Source organism: Paroedura picta, chromosome 8 (assembly GCF_049243985.1).
Source record: "Paroedura picta isolate Pp20150507F chromosome 8, Ppicta_v3.0, whole genome shotgun sequence".
Taxonomy (NCBI): Eukaryota; Metazoa; Chordata; class Lepidosauria; order Squamata; family Gekkonidae; genus Paroedura; species Paroedura picta.
In genome coordinates this window covers 23,230,671-23,253,081 of record NC_135376.1, presented here as the reverse complement: position 1 = coordinate 23,253,081, position 22,411 = coordinate 23,230,671, and the positions used below count along the sequence as shown (strand labels likewise).

The following is a 22,411-nucleotide window of genomic DNA, read 5'->3' as shown; positions in this document are numbered from 1 at the left end:
TAATAGGTTCAGGTTGTGCAGGTGCAACCACTTTTTCAGTTTGCTTAATGTATTATAAGAGTTCCTCCAACTGTACCTCCAAGGTGCCATAGTATTTTTCTTATACTGTACCTCCAAGGTGTCATAGTATTTTTCTTATACTGTACCTCCAAGGTGCCATAGTATTTTTGTCACTTTTCAACTGCATAACAGCAGAGCAATTACTACTTTAAAAATATTGAGCTTAAAGGTATTTGAGAAAATGGTAGAATAGTGATTAGAATGGTTGGACTATTCCTGGCTTCAAATCTGCATACTAACATGGAGCTCCCTGGATGACTGTGAGCCAGTCTGCCCTTGGTCACCTTCAAGGGTAGTTGTTAGGATAAACAGGGAGTCTAGAACCATACAGAAGCTTGAAGTTTTTTCGGAAGAAGGTTGGGATAAAACTGTGTTACAGAGATAGCCACACTAAGAAAAACAATTTACCCAACTGAGACAATCTCTAGCGGTAACGATAGAGCACAATTAGCCTTACGTTTATGAAAGTTGGTACCTGAGAAGGATGGCTTATTATTATCAGCCTTGCAAATGACTCCCAATTCAAGACTTCCTATCAGATTTGTACTACTTAGCATGTTATTCTGTTGTACTGCTACCCACTGCTGCCTACCTTTCCTATGCTGTTCCTTCTCTTGAGCATTCCAGAGTTAGCATGGGTGGTAGTGGTGGGGAGAATGTGTATGCCATAGAGTTGCCGACCAAGCACTCAACTTGGTCTGACGAAGAGTGCTTGCCCTTGAAAGCTCACTCTCTGAATAAATCTTTGTTGGTCTTAAAGGTGTTACTGGACTCTGATTTTATTGTATCCCTTTAAAGTAATTCCACATTTTAATCACTGTCTGTGTAATTTATTTATTTGACTTATACCACTCTCCCAGTGAATTGGCTCAGGGCGGTGTGCAATATAATAGGTTAAAATATAAGGGTTAAAAACAGGTAGAATGCAAATTTAAATTAATTGAAATTTAGTTAACATAAAAAGGGTAAAAATAAATAAGTAATAGTTAATAGTTAACGGGGAAAGATTGTCTAAGCCAAGGAATTAATCCTTATGAAATTCATGTGCGGTTATCTGTATGGTGGGCCCAATCATTATTTGAATAAATCTTAGGCTTGAAAGTTGAATGCAAAATTGCTTAGGGAAATTGAGTTGTCATAAGTTGTGCATAAACAATTCTTCGCTGTTTTTGTGGCTATCACAACTAGTAGAGAACCAATGGTCTACAAGGGATGGCTGGGTGGTTGTCTTAGAAGGGTTTCTGAGCAAACAAGCAACTATCCATCTTTCTCTTTCCTATTAGAGTTCACACATAGGAATGTAGCCATCTTGCTCCCTTGGTCTGTACTTGGCCTTTTTTGGTACCACCTCCAAAAATATTTAATAGCACTCACCTGCTGCAGTTCTTTATATGTTTGGCCAAGAAATGGAGACATGTTAGATTGTCTCATTGTACTTTGCAAAATGAATTAAGGCTAAAGTTTCTCTTGGTAGTCTGAATACAGTATACACTGATAGGCTTAATTTAGGCATGTCAGCTTGCCCTTCCTGTCCATAAAAATCGATATTTGTCCTCCCCAATAAAAGATGAAAGAAAAGCAGCTGATTCAAGCATTTCTTAACCATTGGCACACCCATCTTTTAAGAAGCAACTCTGTTTTATACCATGGTTACACCCTTCATTAAGGTTAGGCCCCTTGCTGTTGTGCAGTATGTCCTGCCAGCACATATTTACATGCTATTTTAAGTAATCGTTTGGTGCTTTATAAATAGCCAGAAATAGCTGAGAGAGAGAAAAATATATGCAGAAGTTTATTGCCAATTCATACCAGTTCTTAAGCATGGGCATGGGGAGTAATTTGATTAGCCATGATGTCAGAGAAGGTTTCATTTCACCTCCCCCACCTGCTGTTGGCTCCGTGGAACTGGCTTCAGGAAAAGAACTGGCTGTATGGTACCAATAAGTTTATCCTTCAGTGTAAACATCACTTTGTGTGTTTTGAATATGGGGAAATGGCATTGGCTCCCTGCCTTTCTCCTGTGATCTAGGTTCAGTGTGAATTGCCCTGCCACACTACTGTTGTTAGACTTTAAAAACAACGACAGTAGGAGTTTCTGATTACAGTTTTCTTGGTCATATCTGGTTTGGCTCTGAGTCGGCCTCATCTTGTTCACCCTCAATGCGACTGTGTGAAAAAGACTAAGGCCACCTAGGGCAGGCTTTCTCAGCTAGGGTTTTGTGAAACCCTGGGGTTTGTTGACAGCCCTGGAAGGGTTTCCCAAATGGGTGAGAATTATATATATATTATATTTTTAATTAAAAAAAAAACATTTATCAGGTGATATGACCATATATGGTCATGTTGACCTGCCCCCACCTCCCAAAATGTCCAGTAATGGGCTGGAGGGGGTGGGAAGGGGAGGGGCCCCATGTGGATGTGTACACAGCTATGCTTCCCAAACATATTCTGCACAATTGCGCCACTTCTGGGGTTTCTCGAAGCCTGAAGAATATTTCAGGGGGTTCTCAATGGTAAAAAATATAGAGAAAGGCTGAGAATTCCAGGATGAATTTTTGAGTTGCTGTATTGTACTGACTAATAAGGATTTTAGCTTTTAGTCATTATTCAAGCACAAAGAACAGACGAGGTAGAAATGAGCTTTTATGTTTGGTACTATCCAGCCAGCCAGGAATATTACAAATAATTCTTCTTTGTGTATTTCTAAATTACTGCAGTGCTTGCTATGTTTAACCATAGTATGTAATTCCATACATTCTGTGGAAGGAATAATTTTGACTAGGCTGGCAATTGAGTAAGATCACCTCAGCTTCGTTGTGGAGGTGAAAAAAGTCTAAAGGATGTTCCCATAGTGCAGCTTAAACGGGTTTCATAATCCTTACCTGAAGCAATCTTAATGTTGAAATAGTTATCTGATACTTTAACATAGTGAATTTGTACATACCTGTTCTACAGCAATAGTATGTAGTTCCTGCAAATAAACAAAGTGAAATTCATAGCAATTAGTACATGAAGAAAATGTGCAGCATTTCGGTATTAAAACGTGCTGCATTGACATATGCTAGGGTTGCCAACTGCAGCTTGGGAAATTTCTGAAAATGTTAGGGTGGTACCAAGGGAGGGCAGAGTTCGGGGAAGGAAAGGTGCCGCCATAGTGTCTACCCTCTGAAGCTGCCATTTCTTCTAGGACAGGCTTTCTCAGCCAGAGCGTCATGAAACTCTGCGGTTTCTTCATGGGACCTGGAAGAGTTTCCCAAATGGGTGGGATTTAATTTTTAATAGTTTTTTAAATAATTGAGTGTTTATTAAGGGATATGACGATATATGGTCATGTTGAGACATCACCCTTGGGGGCCTGGAGGGAGTGGGAAGGGGAGGGCCCCCAGGTGGACGTGTACACAGCTATGCTTTCTAACCATATTCTGCATGATGGTGCCACCTTTGGGGTTTATTGAAGCCTGAAGAATGTTTCAGGGGTTTCTCAGTGGTAAAAAAGTTGAGGAAGGCTGCATCAGGCTAATTTGGGGACATTTGCTCTATAGGAACTGATCTCTGGAGTCTGCAATCGCACAATCACAGAATCATAGAATCATAGAGTTGGAAGGGGCCATACAGGCTATCTAGTCCAACCCCTTGCTCAATGCAGGATCAATCCAAAGCATCCTAAAGCAATCAGGAGAACAGTTATCATTCCATGTGGGTGGAGTGTTCCTTACTGGCTCCTTTTATCTCTGTGGAACCAATCTAGAACACATGATATAAGATATAGTGGGAACTATATAAAGATAGAGAACATTTTGTGTACGTTTGTGTGTGTGGGAATGAAATGATAACTCATAAGAAAAAAAGTAGAAGTCAACAAATATGAGCATATTTGTTCCCCTCAAGGGGGGGGGGGTGGAACACAAAAACTGTCCTCAAAAAGTGCAAATTTAAATGTGTCACAGAAGAGGAGAAGCCAAGTATAGATTTATTTTATTTTGGCTATTTATATGTCTTTCTTACTGAGACTCAAGGCAAATTATGTTGTGTAAATCAAGTACAAACCACAGAATGGTACGCCCCATGAATAGTATTAGTAATGGGAAATAAAAATGCCAGCCATATTTATAATCACATGAAATTCAGTTTGCTGCAGTTAAAAATGGAAACTGAATCATATAATAAAGTTTGTACAATTGCTAACGAGAAACAGATCAGAGGACGGTTTTCGGTGTGATCCTAAACCTCCCTTCTAAATCCTTTGAATTCAATATTCATTTATTTATTAGTAATTGGATTTGTAGACCACCCCTCTCTAGCAACAGTGGCCAAGAAAGGCAATACTGTGTTCAGAATTGTGCTATAAACACTTCTACAAAATACAAAATAGAGCGGGCAGCAGCAGACCAGCTACTAGCATTTCTGGAGGAAACTTCGGCCCTAGATCCATACCAGTCTGGCTTCCATCATGGCCACGGGATGGAGACCGTGCTGGTCGCCCTGACGGATGATATCCAGCGCCAGCTGAACTGGGGTAGCTCCGCCATACTCGTGTTGTTAGATTTGTTGGCTGCTTTCGATGTAGTCGACCAGGAGATATTGGCTCACCACCTCGCCGGAACTGGAGTTAGAAGGACTGCACTGCAATGGTTGGTCTCCTTCCTCCGGAACTGATCGCAGAGTGTTGCAGTGGGGGATGAGATGTCGGACCCCTGTGGGCTCCCTTGTGGGGTTCCACAGGGGGCGATACTCTCTCACCCACGCTTTTTAACATCTATATGCACCCTGTAGCCCAGCTGGCCCGGGGCTACGGGCTGGGATGTCACCAATATGCTCTACTTCCTAATGGACGGGCAGCCAGACTCCCCCCTGGATACATTTGCCAATTGTTTGGAAGTGGTTGCTGGATGGCTCAGGCAGAGTCATCTGAAACTCAACCCCTCCAAGACAGAGGTCCTGTGGCTAGGGAGAAGAGACCTGCACCAGTTGCCAGGAATTTGGGGGTGACTTTTGATGCCTCCCTTTAAATGGAGGCTCAGGTCACGAAAGTAGCCAGGATGGCTTTTTTCCATCTTCGCCAAGCCTGGCTACTAGCACACTACCTGTCCCCAGAACACCTGGCCACTGTAATCCATGCAACGGTCACTTCCAGATTAGACTAGTGTAACTCGCTCTACACCGGCCTACCCTTGTCCTTGATCCGGAAGTTACAGCTGGTACAAAATGTGGCTATGAGGGTCCTCACTGGGACATCTTGGGGGGCCCATATCCCACCGGTGCTTCGTCAACTGCACTGGTTACCTGTCTGTTTCCGAGTCAGATCCAGGGTATTGGTATTAACCTTTAAGGCCATATGCGGTCTGGGTCCTGCCTACCTGTGGCACTGCTGGCTTGCTTATGCCCCCCCACAGGGCCCTTTGCTCTGTGGGTATGAATTTACTGGTTGTCCTGGGCCCCAGGGACGTATGCCTGGTCTTAACCAGGGCCAGGGCCTTTTTGGTCCTGGCCTCAACCTGGTGGAATGAGCTCCCAGAAGAGCTAAGAGTCCTGCCCGAGTTACCAGCTTTCTGCAGGGCCTGTAAGAGAGAGCTCTTCAGCCAGTTGTACGGTTGAGGCCAGGGCAGAGTCCCAGGGATGGGGTTTTCCAACTGGTTCCCAAATTCATCTCGGCCCCGGATCTCATTACATTACATTAGATTAGATTAACATTAGATTTAGATCAGTGCTCTACCTGAGCAAGGAGGGATTATTAGAGATTATGGTCGCCATTGCATAGTTGGTTAGTATATGATTGTTATTTTAATGGGGATTTTATTGGGGTTTTATTGTTTTAGAATTGTATGTGCGGAGGTATAGAAATTTAATAATTAATTAATTAATTAATTAATTTAAAAGGGGCCATCCTTTGAAGATAATCAACAATCAGGTTAAAGTGATAAAGGCAATACTTCACATCATTGTAACCTTTGGAACTCATTGTTGTATTATCATGGGATGACAACTAGTATATTGAAATTCAATAAAAAAGAAATAGTACAGGAACAAACTTGGGGGGGGGTAATGTATACATTACTATTTTAGTTAGAACAAAATCATCTTGCATAAAATAACTTCCTAATAATAATGTCCTTGTTACCCCAATCTGTTTGCTGATCTCTGTGAATATTTGTATTTATTTATACAATTCACAAACTATGTAAAGTCAAAAATTAATGTATTAAAAACTGAACAGATTACTCTGATCACTACGCACTAATGACTGTGGAAGTCAAACATATAATCTTCATGTTCTTTTTTGTTTGCAGACTTTTTAGAGGTTTCCTGTTCTGCGTAACCGGCCCAGATATACTGTTAGTCTAGTACAGTCAATGACTATCTTTAAGGGGAAGTAGTTACAATATCCTTTAGGAAATGATTATGCTTCTGTAAGTTAAATTCTAGTAAAAAAAATCAGTTCTAGCAAAATTTTCAAGAATTTTCAAGTTGTATCAAATGGGGTCACTGCTGTAGAGGAATTATACATTGTGATGCTAATATTAGTAGACCCCCTACAAATTTGGATATTATGCAACCAATTTGGGATTGAACTATATAACCAAGACATTATAAGATACTTAAGTTATTTCCAACAATCATAAAAACACTATTAGAGAAGATTGAGTTATTACAAAATTGAGAATATCACTGATGAAGATATAGAAAACAGCTTATACCTGGGAATCTGTTTTGAAATTGTTTTGAACATTGTGAAATTGTTTTGAAGATTTGCCATCGCCAGCTTGAGACTTTTTTCTTCTACTTTATTATGTCTGATAGGTCTTTACCTGTTGCTGTTATATCAAATCTGGCAGTTGATTTGCATAAATCAGTGATCAATTAAAATGAATGAGAAAAAATGAATTAGCAGAGTAATTATGTCACTTCCTTGGAACAGTTGCACTTAAACCATACAGAATGGGATACAATCAACAAAACTCTCTTTGTTTTAATTTGGCATATATTTTATTTTGGCCACGTTGTGGAAATACTTGAATGTGGAAACAAATTCACCTTGCAGAAATCTCTACGTAGATACTCCAGTGTCCAGTGCAATGCTTATGTTTTCCTGCCTTGTACTTCTAAATTTCCGCATTTTAACACAGAAGATTTTTTCTACAAATTGTCTGCACAATAAAATGTATATTAGGGGATCCATACAAATATTTGTAGCTGCTAGCCAGAGAGTGCCTTCTTTGGCAATAAATAATTGGTTTTGTATGCTGCAGTTGCGTGTTTTGCCTGTTTGGCTAATAGTATAGGGTACTCGGGCAAAATGAAAAGGGGCAAAGCAGATGAAGAAAACAGCTATAATTATAAACACTTTACCCTTGGCTCTTTGTTTAATTTTGCACTCTGCCGTTTGAGTTTTCCTGTAAGAGCTGCATATCTTTTTAGCAATGACAACATAAAAAAGGAGAATGAAAATCAGCACAGTCCAGAAGACAACCTGGGATATGTAGGTAACCGCTTCATGCCACTTCAGTCCTAGATCACTCTTCAACAAAGTACACTTCTTTACGGACAGTGGTGTTGCTTTGCGGTTGGACAAAATCATATTGGGCAAGGAGAGGCCAAAAAAGAACAGCCATACAAATCCTGAAAGAATTTTTGCAGAAGTGACAGTTCGCAACCAAACCTTCCCAAAGGGTCGAACAATCTTGAGGAATCTGTCCAGCGAAATAAGGCCAAGGAGCACTATGCTGATGTACATGGTGTCATAAAATACTACAGCGGAAAAACGGCAGACAAAACCTTTGAGTTGCCAAAGCCCCAGTTCTGAATCGGCCAGAATCTTTAGGGGCAGCATAAGTGTCATTATGAAATCTGAAAACAAGATGTTCTGGAGGTACACAATGAAACTTGATGTGGTTGGAATCTGGAAGAAAGCCAGTATGGCCAAGCTGTTAAGTAGGAATCCAACAAGGAAAAGAATGGTGTACAGGACTGGAAATACCACTTGAGCCACTCTGGTGTCTCTGTGGCACTGTCCAGAGAATGATGTCGTCTCATTGGAGATGTTGATACTTCCATTCATATTCTAAAACAAAGTGAGGAAGAAATATTTTATAGAATGTCAGCCTTTTCTTTCTTTTTTCTTTTTTTAAAAAAGGCATTGCTCTTCTGCAGACACTGAGGGTAGGGCGTAGTCTGCACACATAGGATAACACACTTTCAATGTGCTTTGGCAGCTGGATTTTTCTGTGCAGAACAGGAAAATCTACTTCTGGAGTGCATTGAAAGTGCATTATCTATTGTGTGCAGAATAGGCCTAGGATGCAGACTAAATTGCCTATTTGTCAAACAGAATTTTACTTCCTCTCTCTTTCACTGCTGCTTACTGATCTTTTCATAATGCTGCTCCTAGGGATAGGGGCCCAAAGGAATGAAATGGAAGAAGACAATGGTGGAAATTGCCAATTGAGTCTGACCCTCAATACTCAAGGAAATGCCTTATTGATGAAACAGACTATTTAAAATACTGAAAGCTAAACAGTTTTTCTTTATGCTTTGATTTTGAAAGCAAAACAAATTGAAAGGAAACAAATGCTTCATAACTAGGATGTTGTTTACTTAGTAAATGGCTCTGCATGTGATGTGGAAGTGGGTGATGCTCTTTCCACATGTCTGTGATCTTGTACAAGTTGAGTGACGTGTAGTCAAAGAGGGAAGTCATGTTTCTCATCACAGACATAGGCATTCTTCAATGTGTGGTCACAGACAGTGTGTTCACAGAGACACTGAATGAAGATGCTCATTCTCTTTTCCTGCTACCATCCCATACAAACCTGTTCTAGGTCTACCTTATTTATTATTTGTTTAGGACTCTTTCATCCTCCTTTTCTTAGGAGCTCATGGTGGCATACATAATTCTCCCCCTCTCCATTTATCATCACGACAGCAGCCCTGTGAAGGAGAATAGGCTGTAACTTGTGCAGTAACCCAGCCAGCTTTGTGGGGATTTGAACCAGGGTCCCCCAGATTCTAGTCTAGCTCTCTAGCCATTATACCATGTTGGCTGTCAAACAAAAGGGCCAAAGCTTTAAGTAGGTTATACTAGTATTAGACCTTTTGTGAGAAGAACAAACATTTATAAGCAAATGTCCGTAACAAAACTTGGACTGCTGTTTTTTAAAACAACACCACAGTGCTGTTTTGGGAATGGCAAATTTGAAGAAGAGAAACAACTACGTGACTCTTTCAATACTCAATGCTGCTTCTTCCTCTTAGAACTCCGAACATGGGATTTTGAAAGTAAATAGCTGTACGGACTCAGTCATGGAGATCAGTGAAGTGGGAATGGAGCATTTCATGGAAATATGCAAACTTCCTTATCCTGTTGCTATTTCTCTGTTCCTGGTCACTCCTGCCAAAGGAGGCTTTGTCTAACAAAAGTACCCATAGAGTATATAGGGTGGGAATGGTTGTTGTCAGTTGGCTATACTTATCTGCATGTAGCTGAAGAGGATTCAGGCTGTGCACAGTTATTTTGGGAATAAGGACCTTAGAGATGTGATTGTAAACTTTTCAGATGACAAATTTGCTGAATCAACATCCCTGACACCCATTAGTCATTTATGTGCCAATCTCCACGATGATCCTTCCTAGTTCAAATAGTCACCCAAAAGATTAGCAGGGGCACCACAAGGTGACCCAGTTCTATATTACACGATGATGGATTGCTTTTGAAATGTTACCAACTATACTGCATGCAGTGTTTGGAAATGTGGGAGGACTGGTATTGAAAAGAAAATAAAGACAGGTTGTAGAATAAACTATGCACTTCTTTAGACAGCTACCATCATACATACTTGGAAAATATTTCAGGAGACATGATATATCTCATTTAGCAAATCAGTAATGAGTTACTAGCTTAAATCTAAACAGTTGTGTCTCTCTTGAAATCTTACATGCTGTATTTTGCTTTACTGTATTCATTGTGTCAAATATAGTCTGGTACATTTTCCTAAAAATATTGTGGCACAAGCTTAAAATGTACATTATACAAGGCTAATTAAAATTGACTTCATAGATAAATAGCACGTTCTCAGTAATTCTCTGAATCAAACATTTCTATGGCCAGCTTTGATAAGGATGAACTGGAAGGCAAAGACTAGAATAAAATAACTTACCTCTCTTGATAGGAATAGTTGTCTTTTGCTTCAGTGCTAGGCGATCTCTCCAAAGTGGCATTACCAACAGCAGCAAAAGTGAAATGTATTTTCAGAAACAAGCTTACATAATTTTGTTCTTGCTGTTCCTCATTTTCTTCACCACCCAGTCTCCTCCACCTATTGCAAGTGGTAAGGAAAGTGCTCAAGAATCAGATGGCTGAACTCTTTTTTTTTGTTACTCAGCAATAAGGACGCTTGCGCATTGGGGTGAAAAATGTAGACACATGCAGCTGATTTTCAGTAATGATGGGAATCAAGAAAAAATGCTGTGGGAAACTGGCTGACCTCATGGGCAAGAGAAATGAAAGCATAAGAAATATCTTGCTGCAGTGGTACATATTGTTCAGGTTGGGGTTTTTTTTTTAGAAAGATGCAAATACTTGTGTTTATCCAGCATATTTCTGTTACTTCATAGATTGCATCATTTGAATTTTGTTTATTGGTATTTTGTTTACTGTTATATTGTATTAATGCATGCATATACCATGGGGAGCTTGCTTACACCCCCTAGAATGTGTTTGCAAGTAAGAGGATGGTGTATAAAGAATGAAATTCTTTAGGCTGCATATGCTTATATTATTTATTTTATTTATATTTGCTTTTATTCACTGTCATTCCTAGACCCTGCCAGCACTTGGCGGTTTACAGTAAAAACATAAAAACCCACATATAATACAAGATACAAATACTGGCGGCAAAATCCAATCTATATCCTCTTTCCTCCACCTGGCTGACAGCAACCACACACAACCACTGGTGGAGGGGCGGGGATAGCTCCTGTCCAGATGTCGGCACATAGGGCCTATACAGGGAGGGACCAGATCTTCCTGGCCTGGCCTCAACCACAGCCAGGGCATTTTCAGTCCTGGCCCTAACCTGGTGGAGTGAGCTTCTGTAAGAGCAAGGGGCCCTGATGAAACTATCACAGTTCTGCAGGGCTTGCAAGACAGAGCTCTTCCACCAGGCATTTGAAGGGGACCAGAACAGAGAATGACCTAGCCCTGGTTGAGGCCAAATGTGCTTCCTTGTGCCAGGGATCACCAGCTAGTTGACATTTGCTAAGTGTAATGCTCTTTGGGGAGCATAGGCAGAGAGACTGTCTCTCAGGTACACTGGATCTAAACCACTTATGGCATTTTAGTTTGATCTGGGATTCAGCTGATAACCATTGCAGCTGTTGGAGTATGGGTTGGAGGAGGGCCCTCCAAGGTATCAAGCTCTTAGATCACTAAAGCAACTAACATTTCATTATTTGGTCTGAATGTTACCTCATTTCTAAATGGTAAAACAAACAAAGTCATGGGTAATTAATAAAGACCAAGGTATCCATTATCCCATACCTACTCCAGTCAATTTTAATCCTTTCCCAGCCAGAGAAATTTGCAAAATAATATATGCTGCTCTTAGTATTATTATAGCATCTTTCTCTTTGACCCAGGTTCAGTCCTCAGCATCCCCAGTTAAAATGATCAGGTAGCAGGTGATGTGAAAGACCTCTGCCCGAGATACGGGAGAGCCGCAGCCAGTCAAAATAAATGATATTGACCTTGATTGACAAATGGTCTCATACAGTAGAAGGCAGCTTCATGCCTATCCCATTGTGTCCCTATATAAAGTAGATATTTTGTATGTGATTGCCTTTTACCTAAGGCTATAAAGTCAACCAACAAAATTTCCCCTTAGAGCTGCATTATTTATAAGGACTCCAATGGACTAGATCCAATGTTCTGACTATACAAAGATCACAGATCATTTCCCTATGTGCAGCAATCCCTTCCAAACTGAGGAAAGCTCATTCCCTGGACCATGGGACCCAATGGAGCCACCATTAAGAGTGCTCTGGTAGTGAGGGGAAGGAGTCAAAGTCACCCTCTCTTCTCTCTCCGGTCAGCGGTATCCCCCTCCCCCTCCTCACTGAAGCCTCTGAGCCTGACTGGGTATTACTCCCACAACCCCCAGAATAATTTATTTTGGGACAGAAAGGGAATTGTGAAATGAGGAGGCAGGGGCGATTTTCAGCCATCAGCACTTTTTGCTTGCTAAAGGATCTCTGGATGCAACTCAACATCCTGTTTTTATTTCCTTGGTCACAGGAAATTATTCTTGTGGTGTGTAGCTGGCTGCAAGTGTGGTGAATTAAATAAATGCAAGTGGAATGCTCATCTAGTACCACTGACTAATCTGCAAAATTCTGCACATTGCCTGGCTGCATGAGTAATTCTTAGAAAAAGGAGAACTGTAAATAGTTAGAAGTGTGAATTAAAATTAGCTAATGAATAGGTCCTTGGCATTTAAACATTATTAGACATCTATCTACAATTATAGAGAATTTAATTTTTTTTAATTTACAAGCATTTTTCCTGTGGGCTACATGTACATTCTTCATAATGTTTTTTTTCCCTTTCAATACAGTTGTGGACATCCTGAAGGCCATATTGGTATTGTGGCTGCTTCCACTGCCCTAGTACACTTTTGGCTTTATTTTTATATATATATATATATATATATATATATATATATATATATATAACACTGCAAATATCATCTTTTCTGGTCTACTTATAATGTGTTCATAATGTTGTTATAATGCATCCTCGTATGCAGTCAAGGATATGTTAATGTGATTTCATGGGTAAAACACATAGCCAGTTTTGGCAACTTGATAATTGCTCCATATTGAGATTTTTGATGCATGAATTAACACAGCCTTGCAAAGAAGAGTTCCTTCCAGGAATACTTACCAATTGCAGTAAACACTTAGTGGTGGAAATTGCCATTTAGTCACAGCTGATTTATGGCAGCCCCAAGGCAAGGCAAGAGAGGAACAGAAGTGGCTTGTCTCTGCCTGCCTCCACGTAGCAACCCTGGACTTCCTTGGTGGTCTCCCATCCAAATACTCACCTGGGCTGCTCCTGCTTAGCTTCCAAGATGAAGCCAGCCTAAGCCATCCAGGTAAGAGCCATTAAACACTTAGGTAGTTGTGTTATGTAGCCCAGGGGTAGTCAACCTGTTGTCCTCCAGATGTTCATGGACTACAATTCCCATGAACCCCTCTCAGCATTCGCTGGCAGGGGTTCATGGGAATTGTAGTCCATGAACATCTGGAGGACCACAGGTTGACTACCTCTGATGTAGCCCATCTACAAGTGTTAGTTTTTTAAAAAAAAGAAGCTTAAAGTTCTGCCATCTACTTCCCTTGATTATAAATTCCTTTTATAAAACATGGTAGGTGGTAGATGCTCATGGGCATGAATCCCAGACCAATTAGTGCTAGTAACATTTGCCTCTGAGTCCTTACTAAAGATTTCTCAAATTGGAAAAGAAAAAACCCTGACAACTCTCCAGAGAGGTTACACTGATTGAAAACTGTCTTATGCACACATACAATAAGTACTTGAAGGAATGTCTCAGAATAAGAGAATACTGGGATTTTAAAACCTTAATTGTATTCCTTTATAGAGAAGGGGAATCTCCTTCTTCTGCAGAGTCTGAAACCTTGATCCTCCCTATCATAGCAGAAAATAATATAATACTTTGTAGACATTAATATGTGATTATCTGACATGTTTAATAGTGCTTACTAACTTTTCACATTCATTCTTTATTAATATTTTAGTATACCAGTAAGTAGTAAAATTGATGGATTATATGTGTGCTGTCAGCATAGAATCATAGAATAATGGAATAATAGAGTTGGAAAGGGACCTCATGGGTCATCTACTCCAGTGGTCCCCAACCTTTTTATCACCGGGGACTGGTCAACACTTGACAATTTTACTGAGGCCTGGGTGGGGGGTAGTCTTTAGCCAAGGGATGTCACCGCTGCCGCTTGAGCCCCTGCTCCGCTTGCTTTCCTGCTGGTGTCCCTGACTTCCCACCGCCTGCTGGGGGGTGCTGCCAGCAGCAGCTGTGCAGTGCCATGCTGAGGGGGAGCCCCAGCCATGGTGGCCGCTAGAGAGCACCAAAGGTGAGCCGGTGGCAGAGTGGCAGGGCAGCCCCTGAGGCAGCAGCTGAGGATGAGGAGGAGCTGCAGACTGGTAGTGACTGATCCACAGACTGGTCCCGGTCCCCGGACCGGGGGTTGGGGACCACTAATCTAGTCCAACCCCCTGCATTATGCAGGACACTCACATCCCAATCGCTCATCTACTGTAACCTGCCACCCCTTTGCCCTCACAGAATCAGCCTCTCTGTCAGATAGCTATCTAGCCTCTGTTTAAAAATTTCCAAAGATGGAGAACCCACCACCTCCTGAGGAAGCCTGTTCCACTGAGAAACCGCTCAAACTGTCAGGAACTTCTTCTGGATGTTTAGATGGAATTTCTTTTGAATTAATTTCATCCCATTCATTCTGGTCTGTCCCTCTGGGGCAAGAGAGAATAATTCTGCTCCATCTTCCATATGGCACCTTTTTAAATACTTGAAGATGGTTATCAGATCCCCTCTCAGTTGTCTCCTCTCTAGGCTAAACAGACCAAGCTCCCCCAACCTTTCTTCATATGTCTTGGTCTCCAAACCCCTCAGCATCTTTGTTGCCCTCCTCTGGACACGTTCCAGTTTGTCAACATCCCTCTTCAATTGGGGTGCCCAAAACTGAGCACAGTACTCCAAGTGAGGCTGAACCAGAGCAGAGTAAAGCGGTACCATAACCTCCCGTGATCTGGGCACAAAAGCACAAATCCCAGCAGTTAATACATCTCAAAATGGTGTGTATTCTACTTTTATTGTTACATGACATTGAGGCTGTTTTGCTGCCACATAGTACCATTCACAATATTGTCCGTTACAGAAAGCAAGTTTCTCATAAGTGTAATCTGTTACAATTTTAATGTAATTTTAGTTAGTTTTTACCATCCACAAAAACTTACTTCCGGCAGGTAAAATGGCAGGTAAAACTGGCCAAGGCTAGTGTAGCTTTACTTGTAAAAGAATGGCACTAATGCTGTCTCATAAAGCCTGTTCTTTTTAGCATCAACTTTGAATTGTCAGTCCTATGGTCTGGTTTACAGTGCTGTTGACTATTGGAGAAAGTATATAATGGAAAGTAAAATATTCATTCTGATATAACTCAGAGAAAAGGAAATAACTTTTCTATATGTGCTGTTCTTAATTCATTGTGAAGCAATTTTAATGTGCGTTGTTCAGTTCCTAATTATTGTGCAGCAATTTTAATGTGCAGTGTTCAGTTACTTAGCAGACAGAAGATTTGGTGAAAAGCTGCAGTGACCCTCATTGCACTGAACGCAAGGATAGCACTTTAAAATAGGTTGCAGAACATTAGTTTTAATATTCCAGTGTATTTTGAGTTTTCATTCAGGGGGCTAATTTTTAAATATAAAAAGATAGATCTCACCATGTTTCCACTTAAACATATGAGAGGATGCACCCCTTTTTGACACCTCCAAGATTATGCAAAGGACCAGGTTGGGACCCATGTGTACAAGAAGCTATAGTGAATTGACTTTTGCAGTGAGAAAAGTAGTTGGACCAGATCACCCCTCTTCCACTACCAGAAAAGCTGATAGGATCCAACCCCAAATAATTTCATGTTAGTAATCCAGAGTATAAAATGGAATTCCTGTTTCTTTCCACATCAGCACAGGACATTTGAATTCCAGTCAATTTGGGAGCTGAAACGTACAAGTACCTCTGGCACCACCAACTTCCCTGATGGGAAATTATACAAAAGGATTCTCATTTGGGAGAGTGTGAACAGTATGTACATATTGCTTGATGGATAGATTCAAGTAGGTAGCTGTGTTGGTCTGAAGTAGCAGAAAAAATAGGGCCCAATAGCACTTTTAAGACCAACAAATATGTATTCAAGGCATGAGCTTTCGAGTGCAAGCACCCTTCCTCAGACTAAATGAAAAACCATCATAACTGTGGAGATATAAGGCAAAAGCAAATTATAGCAAATTAGTAAACTGTGTCATAATATCCTAATTAAGCCATATGATGCCATATGATAATTCTTTGCTAACTGAACAACTGAACTCAAAAGCATTCGAAAGCTCATGCCTTGAATAAATTTTTGTTCATCTTAAAGGTGTTATTGGACACTGTTTTTGTTATATTACTTGCTGTGTCTGTATCTACATCTCCCTTCTTTTTCTTTATATGCACCTATCTAAAAAAGAATGCATTAAAATATATTGGTCCTGTCTTTGTTCTGTTAGCCATGAGTACATCTCTTTAATCTGTCACCTTTCAGTTTTTCTCAGTGTACACAGTCACAGTTTTAAAAGAAAACACAACTGTAGTAATACTGCAAGATCTCTCGTTTAGAAGCTGCTTGCTGCAAGTACTGTGTAATATGGTGCTTCAGTATGGCTCAATAGCCCCCATGTCTGCAAATGATGACCAACTCAATACAACAGAGAGAAACATCAGTAGATGTATGAAACCCATTCCAACCTGTTGGCTACTCCTGTTGTACCCCATCATTCCCTGCATCTCTGAAAAGATGTTCTTCATGAATATAGAGCCATAGTTGAAAACAGAGAGTTGCCCATTTACAAAGAAATAGCTGACATGGACCTATCCAAATTAAGAGCCTGACCCCCAGCAATCCTGCAATCACTAAATTTTGATCTAGGGAATGAATGACTGTGAACATGGCTACAATCTGATATCCATAACCTGATAAAACACTAACAAGAGACCTGCAGGGTTTGACTTGCCATTTAAAGTATGGATGTCTAATAATACAAGCAGGCTTGGCATTTGTGCTCACTTGTTTAAATTAGACAAAATACCAGGGCCCAAATATGTTTGTGGCGCCAAACTATCTTCCATCTATCACAGGAATGTGAGCATCAGGCTTTCCAGGGTGATGTGCAGGAGCTCTTTGAATTCTTCCCAGCAGCAATTGAGTGAATTGAAAATTTAGATATTACTATTTAGGGAGATTGACCAATCGATCTGCATACCTGTTATATCATTTGGTTAAGTATTTTGTGTTATTACATGTTTCCTGTGTGTAACTCTACCATATGATAAATGACGTTGCTACTATTACAAAGGATGTGTGATTCTGAAAGTTTCCTGACTGGAGCAGAATGAGGAAAGGATGTTCATGGTTAGAACAAATACATTCATTGAAAAGTATACGAGATGTCTTTGGCTACATTATATGGATGACTCACTCATTGATCTATATCGGTGTTTCCTCATCATCTGTTGTTTCTACTTTCTGATCCCCCCTCGTTTTAAATGCATATTTATGCAGGGTCTTTCGAAGTGATTTTCGAAAGGCTTTACAGAGAGCAAAGTATATAAATGGATCTAGACAGGCATTCAGCGAAGTCAGCCATAATGTGCTCTCTTTTATGTAAAACAATGTGTTCTGAGTGGAACATTTGAAAACATCTCTTGTTTGGCTCAAAGTGTAAGGAATCCTGGCAAAATGGAAAGGTACAAAACAGATGAAAAACACACCAATGATAATGAAAACTTTAACATTCACAGTCTTCTTGTTTGCCTTTCCCAGGCTTCTTGTTCTTTTGTAGGATTTGTACAGTTCTCGTGTTATGAGTGTATAGCATACGATTATGATGGCAAAGTTGACCCAGAAGATAAACTGGCAAACATAGTTAACAATTTCGTGCCACAGCAACCCAAAATCAGATTTCAGATCAGCACATTTTTTCACTGTTTCCTGTGTTGGTTCCTTGTTTGTCAGAATCATGTTTGGAAGCGACAGAGAGAACATGAATACCCAAATAAGTATGGAGAGAACCTTGGCGGCCAATACATTGCCAGTGTTAGACGATCGGAAGGGTTTGGCTGTTTTCAAGTAGCGATCAATGGTTATAAGGCCCAGGAAAATAATGCTGATGTACATCGTGAAATAAAATATGACTTGGGACACTTTGCAAACAAACCCTCTCAGCTCCCAGGATACTAGTCGTGCGTCACTGAGAATTTTGAATGGAAATGTCAGAATCATGAGGATATCAGAAATCACTGTGTTCTTAAGAAAGACAATGAAATTAGACTTGCTGGAAATCTGGAAGAACACTCCCATGGCCAGTCCATTCATAATGATTCCCACGAAGAAAATAAAAGTATACAGCAAGGGAAAGAGAACTTGATTGATCTTGTTATCACTGCTGCAGTTGCTGGCGTTTGCAGGAGGGTCATATTCTGTTTTCATTTGGGCTGTGGTTTATTTCCTCCTAAAAATAAAACCAGATGGCTGGTTTCAGGATGGCTGCACCTAAATACATTGACAAAATAACTAAGCCTCCCCATAACTGGGTCAATCCACGTTGCATAGAAAATCCATAACTAAGACTAAACAATAAAGAGGAAAAAAAAAACAACTTGGCACAAGGACAGCTGACATAAGGGGGTTTAATCTGCCCTCTCCATTTAATTTCTTCAAAAGAGGTTTTTCCCTGGAATTGTGGATAACTGCAACAGTTATTTGCATAGTAGTTGCAGCAACTGGTGTGTATGTATGTGTGAGTGCTGTTTAAGTGAATTCTGATTCCACTTCCTTTTCCACTGCACATCAAGCTGAAATTACCCCCTCCCCCACCACACACACACACACTTTTTTATTGGTAAAGAAAACATTCGTTGATCCAGTTGCAGATCTTCCATATAAGATCACCAGCTGTTGTGTATATTGCTGGTGCCATCTTGTGGCTGATCCAAATAAAGAAAATTTCAGAGTTTAATGGCTCAGTCTGTGAAGTAGTTGTTTGATATAAAAATAGAAGGTGAAGAAGAGCTGGTTTTTATGTGCCACTTTTCTCTACCAGAAGGAGTCTCAGCTCTATTACAGATCTAATATGATTTTCACATAGCTTTATATTATCCTATATTAGTAATTCTAAGCATTTGTATGCCAGGCTTTTTATTAAAACTACCCAAGGCAGCTTAGAGTGAATCACTGAGATAAATCCAAATATAATAGGAAAAGATCCAGGTAATTTAGGTAGCAGCAGAAAATAAGACACAGTCTTATGGGGTATAGCCCTATTCGGATGATGTCTGGGGTAGAATGAATGTATGTTAAAAAAAATCTCTGTCTTCAATGTATATTCATTTGTTTCAAAGGTATGAATAGACCCTCCTTATGAACAACTGTATGACCATAGAGAGCTCTTTGTTCAATTGGAAACCCAGCTTTTTCTGTGATTGTCACCATATTAACAGTTCCTAGCCCTTTATGGTGGTATGATCATAGGCTCCTTTCTTTCTTTTGGATGCCCAAAGTGATATACAATAAAAGATAGTAAAAATATAAAACAGTGCCCACTGTTAATTAAATCCATCCTTAAATGCTGAGCCAAAATATATAAAACATAAATCGTCAGAGAGTTTAAAATGAGTCCTACACAGTTCTCAAGCAAAAAGCGGACTATAAAGATAATATTAAAAACCCACCCTTAATTAATAGCCTGGTAAAAAAGGATTGTTTTGGCCTGGTGTCTAGGTGAGAGTAGTGTAGGCACCCAAAGAGCCCGAAAGTGAAGAGCATTCAGCAGTTGAGGTGCCATTAATGAAGCACTGTTTCTGCCCCTCCCCCATTTTTTTGTGGGGGGGAGAGGCAGAGACCTGGGCTTGTGAGGAAGTTCTTAGTCTGGAAATATGGGAGGAAATAGTCCTTCATGGCCAAGCCATTTAGGGCTTCAAAAATAAAACAGCTGGACAGTCAGGATTAAACCTTTAGTCCTGGGATGCTATCAACCCTGTATCCCATCCCTGACAGTAGCTTGGCTGCTGAATTTTGGAGCATCTGAAGTTTCCAGGTAGTTTACAAGTGCATGTAAAGTGAGGAGAAAAACCTGCCAGCGTGATCCTGCTCTTTAATGTTACATTCACCGCAGTAATCCCTACAGCTCTAGAATGCCCTTCCCGTTGCTAGATAATCATTTGGATTTTTTGAAAGCTCCAGAATACTTATCCTATCAACAGATATACTGGAAGGCCTGTCTGATGATTGCTTGTGGAGTGTGTGTGTGTGTGTTTGTGTGTGTGTTTGTGTGGGGATATTGTGTTTGTGTATGCAGACAGACAGAAGGGGATATTGAACTCTTGTGCCTTTGAACCAAATTTGAGTCCAGTGGCCCCTTTCAGACCATCCAAGTTTAATTCTCGTTATAAGCTTTTGTGTACATGCATATGAAAGCTTGTACTGAGAATTAAACTTTGTTGGTCTTAAAGATGCCACTAGACTCAAACGATTATATTGCTTCAGACCAACACAGCTGCCCACCTGAATCTATCTTGTGACTTTGATGGCCAAGCCATTTCTTATCCACTCATTCCTGTTATGGGATTGGAAACAAAACCCAGCTGTGTTACACAGGATAGTTTTAGGACACAAACGCCACCAGATTACATGAAATTGGCATGGGCCAATACTCTGTTTGAAGGATCAAGCTTCTGTAATGTCTATTTTGCTATTCATGCTCAGGTTCTGAAAATGAATTAATGCCCCCTCTCTCCCTCGCCGCCTTATTGTGGTGATTCTAGTGGAAAATGTCACCAAAGGGGAAAAAACAGTATTTTCACCAGTCTTCCACAGCTGGCTAAGAAAGCTTATTAAATTATTACCTTAGAGTCTGAAGGAAATCCATTGCATTGTTTTCCTAAGGAAGAATGTATTCACATACTAGTGAACATGATGTTGATTTTTTAAAAACATGTATAAAGAACATTGTCTGGAGATGTCAAAATATTTATAAACATGCAACTTGGCTTTAGTGTCGTGCATGCTAGCTGCTCTGTTGTTGTTATTATTGTTGTGAAGAATAATAATTTGTGTGATTTTCCAAAGCTATAGATAAGAAACTTGGTTATCGTAAAATTAAATTGATTAAAAAAAAAAACAGAGCAAGTACCCAAGTCCGCTCTAATGTTCTTTTAGGAAGGTTTAACCGCATTCATTTAGCGGAGAGACTATGTTTTCACGGCTGTATGGTCCCTGATCTCCTTCCGCATATTATTATGTTCTGCCCTAAGTTTTCTTTATACCACCAGGGGATATCCGACATTCTATCTTCCTTTCAATTCCATAGTAATGAAACGGTAGTGGTTAATAAATTACTCGATAGCAAGGATCCTGAGCGGATCGCCCGCATTGCAAAATTTTTAGCAAAGGTTTTTAGAATTAACTCCTTGTTTTTAACAAAATTGAGCAACTCTGTCTGATTCTTATAATTGTACTACTTTGTATTTCCCTACCTGTATCGTTCCTTATGCCAATAAAGGCTTCTGTATCTGTATCTGTAACAGAGCAAGTAGAGATGTAGCGTGGCTTAAAAATGTTCAGAATGTTTCAAATAAATCTGAACAACAGTGCATGCACACAAAAGCTTATACTCAGAATAAAACTACATTGGTCTTAAAGGTGTCGCTGGACTCAACTTTGCACAAATAAATAAGTGTAAAATAGACTACATCTGATGAAGTAATCTCTGTCTCATGAAAGCTTATGGAAGAAATGAATACTTTTCATATCTAAGGTGCCACTGGATCACTTTAATATAATTCCTAAGCCGGTCTAATTCGACACTTGTTTCTATTAAAATTATTAAAAATACTGAATTTGTGTACACATTTAAATTTTACTCCTAGTAATCATAAGTTATTTCCTGCTGCACAGAAAAAACATAATAGACCCCAAAATGAATTAAATTACCTGAGTCTGTTGTAGAATTATGAAGTACTTGGATTTTCCTTTGCTTTTTTTGCATTTGCTGAGAGTCAAATGATGTACTCCGTTCAATTTCCCCCTCTTTGTCTTGGCATGGGGGTTATATTTGTTTAAAATACTCTTTTCAGCAAAAAAAAAAAATCCTTGTTCTCTGCAGCCGAAGTCCAAATGAGTGAGTCAGGCACAGATGAGAGGAAGCAGTGGGTTTGTTTCTTTGGGTGCTCTGTGATTTTTAGCAGCTGGAATACAGTCAGTTTCAAATTCTGGGTGACAGCTTCTGCCCTTTTACCTCTCCTGAAGGAAAAAAAAAAGCAAATAGGGTTTTATTTTTGCTCAAGACAAAAAGAGATCATTGGTTGCACAGAAAGCAACCTCTTGCTCTGGGGTAGATTCAGAAAAGTCTTTGGAATAGCGCTGGCACGATGCTTGGTAGATGCTAATATTTGTCTTCGAATGCAGATCAAAACACAAACTCTTGTTCAAA

General features: G+C 40.0%; 3 protein-coding genes across 10 annotated transcripts in view; 1 reads left to right on the top strand and 2 right to left on the bottom strand.

Annotated features, from left to right (window-relative positions):
- The window catches only part of MED12L (mediator complex subunit 12L), a 201,831-nt gene that overhangs the window by 101,243 nt on the left and 78,177 nt on the right, over positions 1 to 22,411 (top strand). The gene's annotated exons all lie outside the window — the stretch shown is intronic.
- LOC143843090 (P2Y purinoceptor 13-like) lies at positions 7,036 to 22,049 on the bottom strand. Of its 2 annotated transcripts, XM_077348681.1 has the most exons (4): positions 21,913 to 22,049; positions 10,212 to 10,370; positions 8,883 to 8,985; positions 7,036 to 8,119 (listed from the first exon to the last, which is right to left on the bottom strand). In XM_077348681.1, the coding sequence occupies exon 4, from the start codon at positions 8,114 to 8,116 to the stop codon at positions 7,106 to 7,108; it is 1,011 nt and encodes a 336-aa protein (XP_077204796.1). In that variant the 5' UTR covers positions 8,117 to 8,119; positions 8,883 to 8,985; positions 10,212 to 10,370; positions 21,913 to 22,049; the 3' UTR covers positions 7,036 to 7,105. The 2 variants fall into 2 exon arrangements, with proteins under 2 accessions (XP_077204796.1, XP_077204795.1); XM_077348680.1 differs by lacking the exon at positions 8,883 to 8,985 and having other exon boundaries at positions 7,038 to 8,119.
- Positions 14,946 to 22,048, bottom strand: P2RY12 (purinergic receptor P2Y12). 2 transcript variants are annotated; one of them, XM_077348684.1, is made up of 3 exons: positions 21,913 to 22,005; positions 21,456 to 21,497; positions 14,946 to 18,433 (listed from the first exon to the last, which is right to left on the bottom strand). In XM_077348684.1, exon 3 carries the CDS (start codon positions 18,409 to 18,411, stop codon positions 17,410 to 17,412), a length of 1,002 nt encoding a protein of 333 aa, XP_077204799.1. In that variant the 5' UTR covers positions 18,412 to 18,433; positions 21,456 to 21,497; positions 21,913 to 22,005; the 3' UTR covers positions 14,946 to 17,409. The 2 variants fall into 2 exon arrangements, with proteins under 2 accessions (XP_077204799.1, XP_077204798.1); XM_077348683.1 differs by lacking the exon at positions 21,456 to 21,497 and having other exon boundaries at positions 21,913 to 22,048.

Bases quoted from the DNA above. Each gene is read 5' to 3' on its own strand.
- LOC143843090 (XM_077348681.1), bottom strand. From the start codon at position 8,116: ATGAATGGAAGTATCAACATCTCCAATGAGACGACATCATTCTCTGGA.
- P2RY12 (XM_077348683.1), bottom strand. From the start codon at position 18,411: ATGAAAACAGAATATGACCCTCCTGCAAACGCCAGCAACTGCAGCAGT.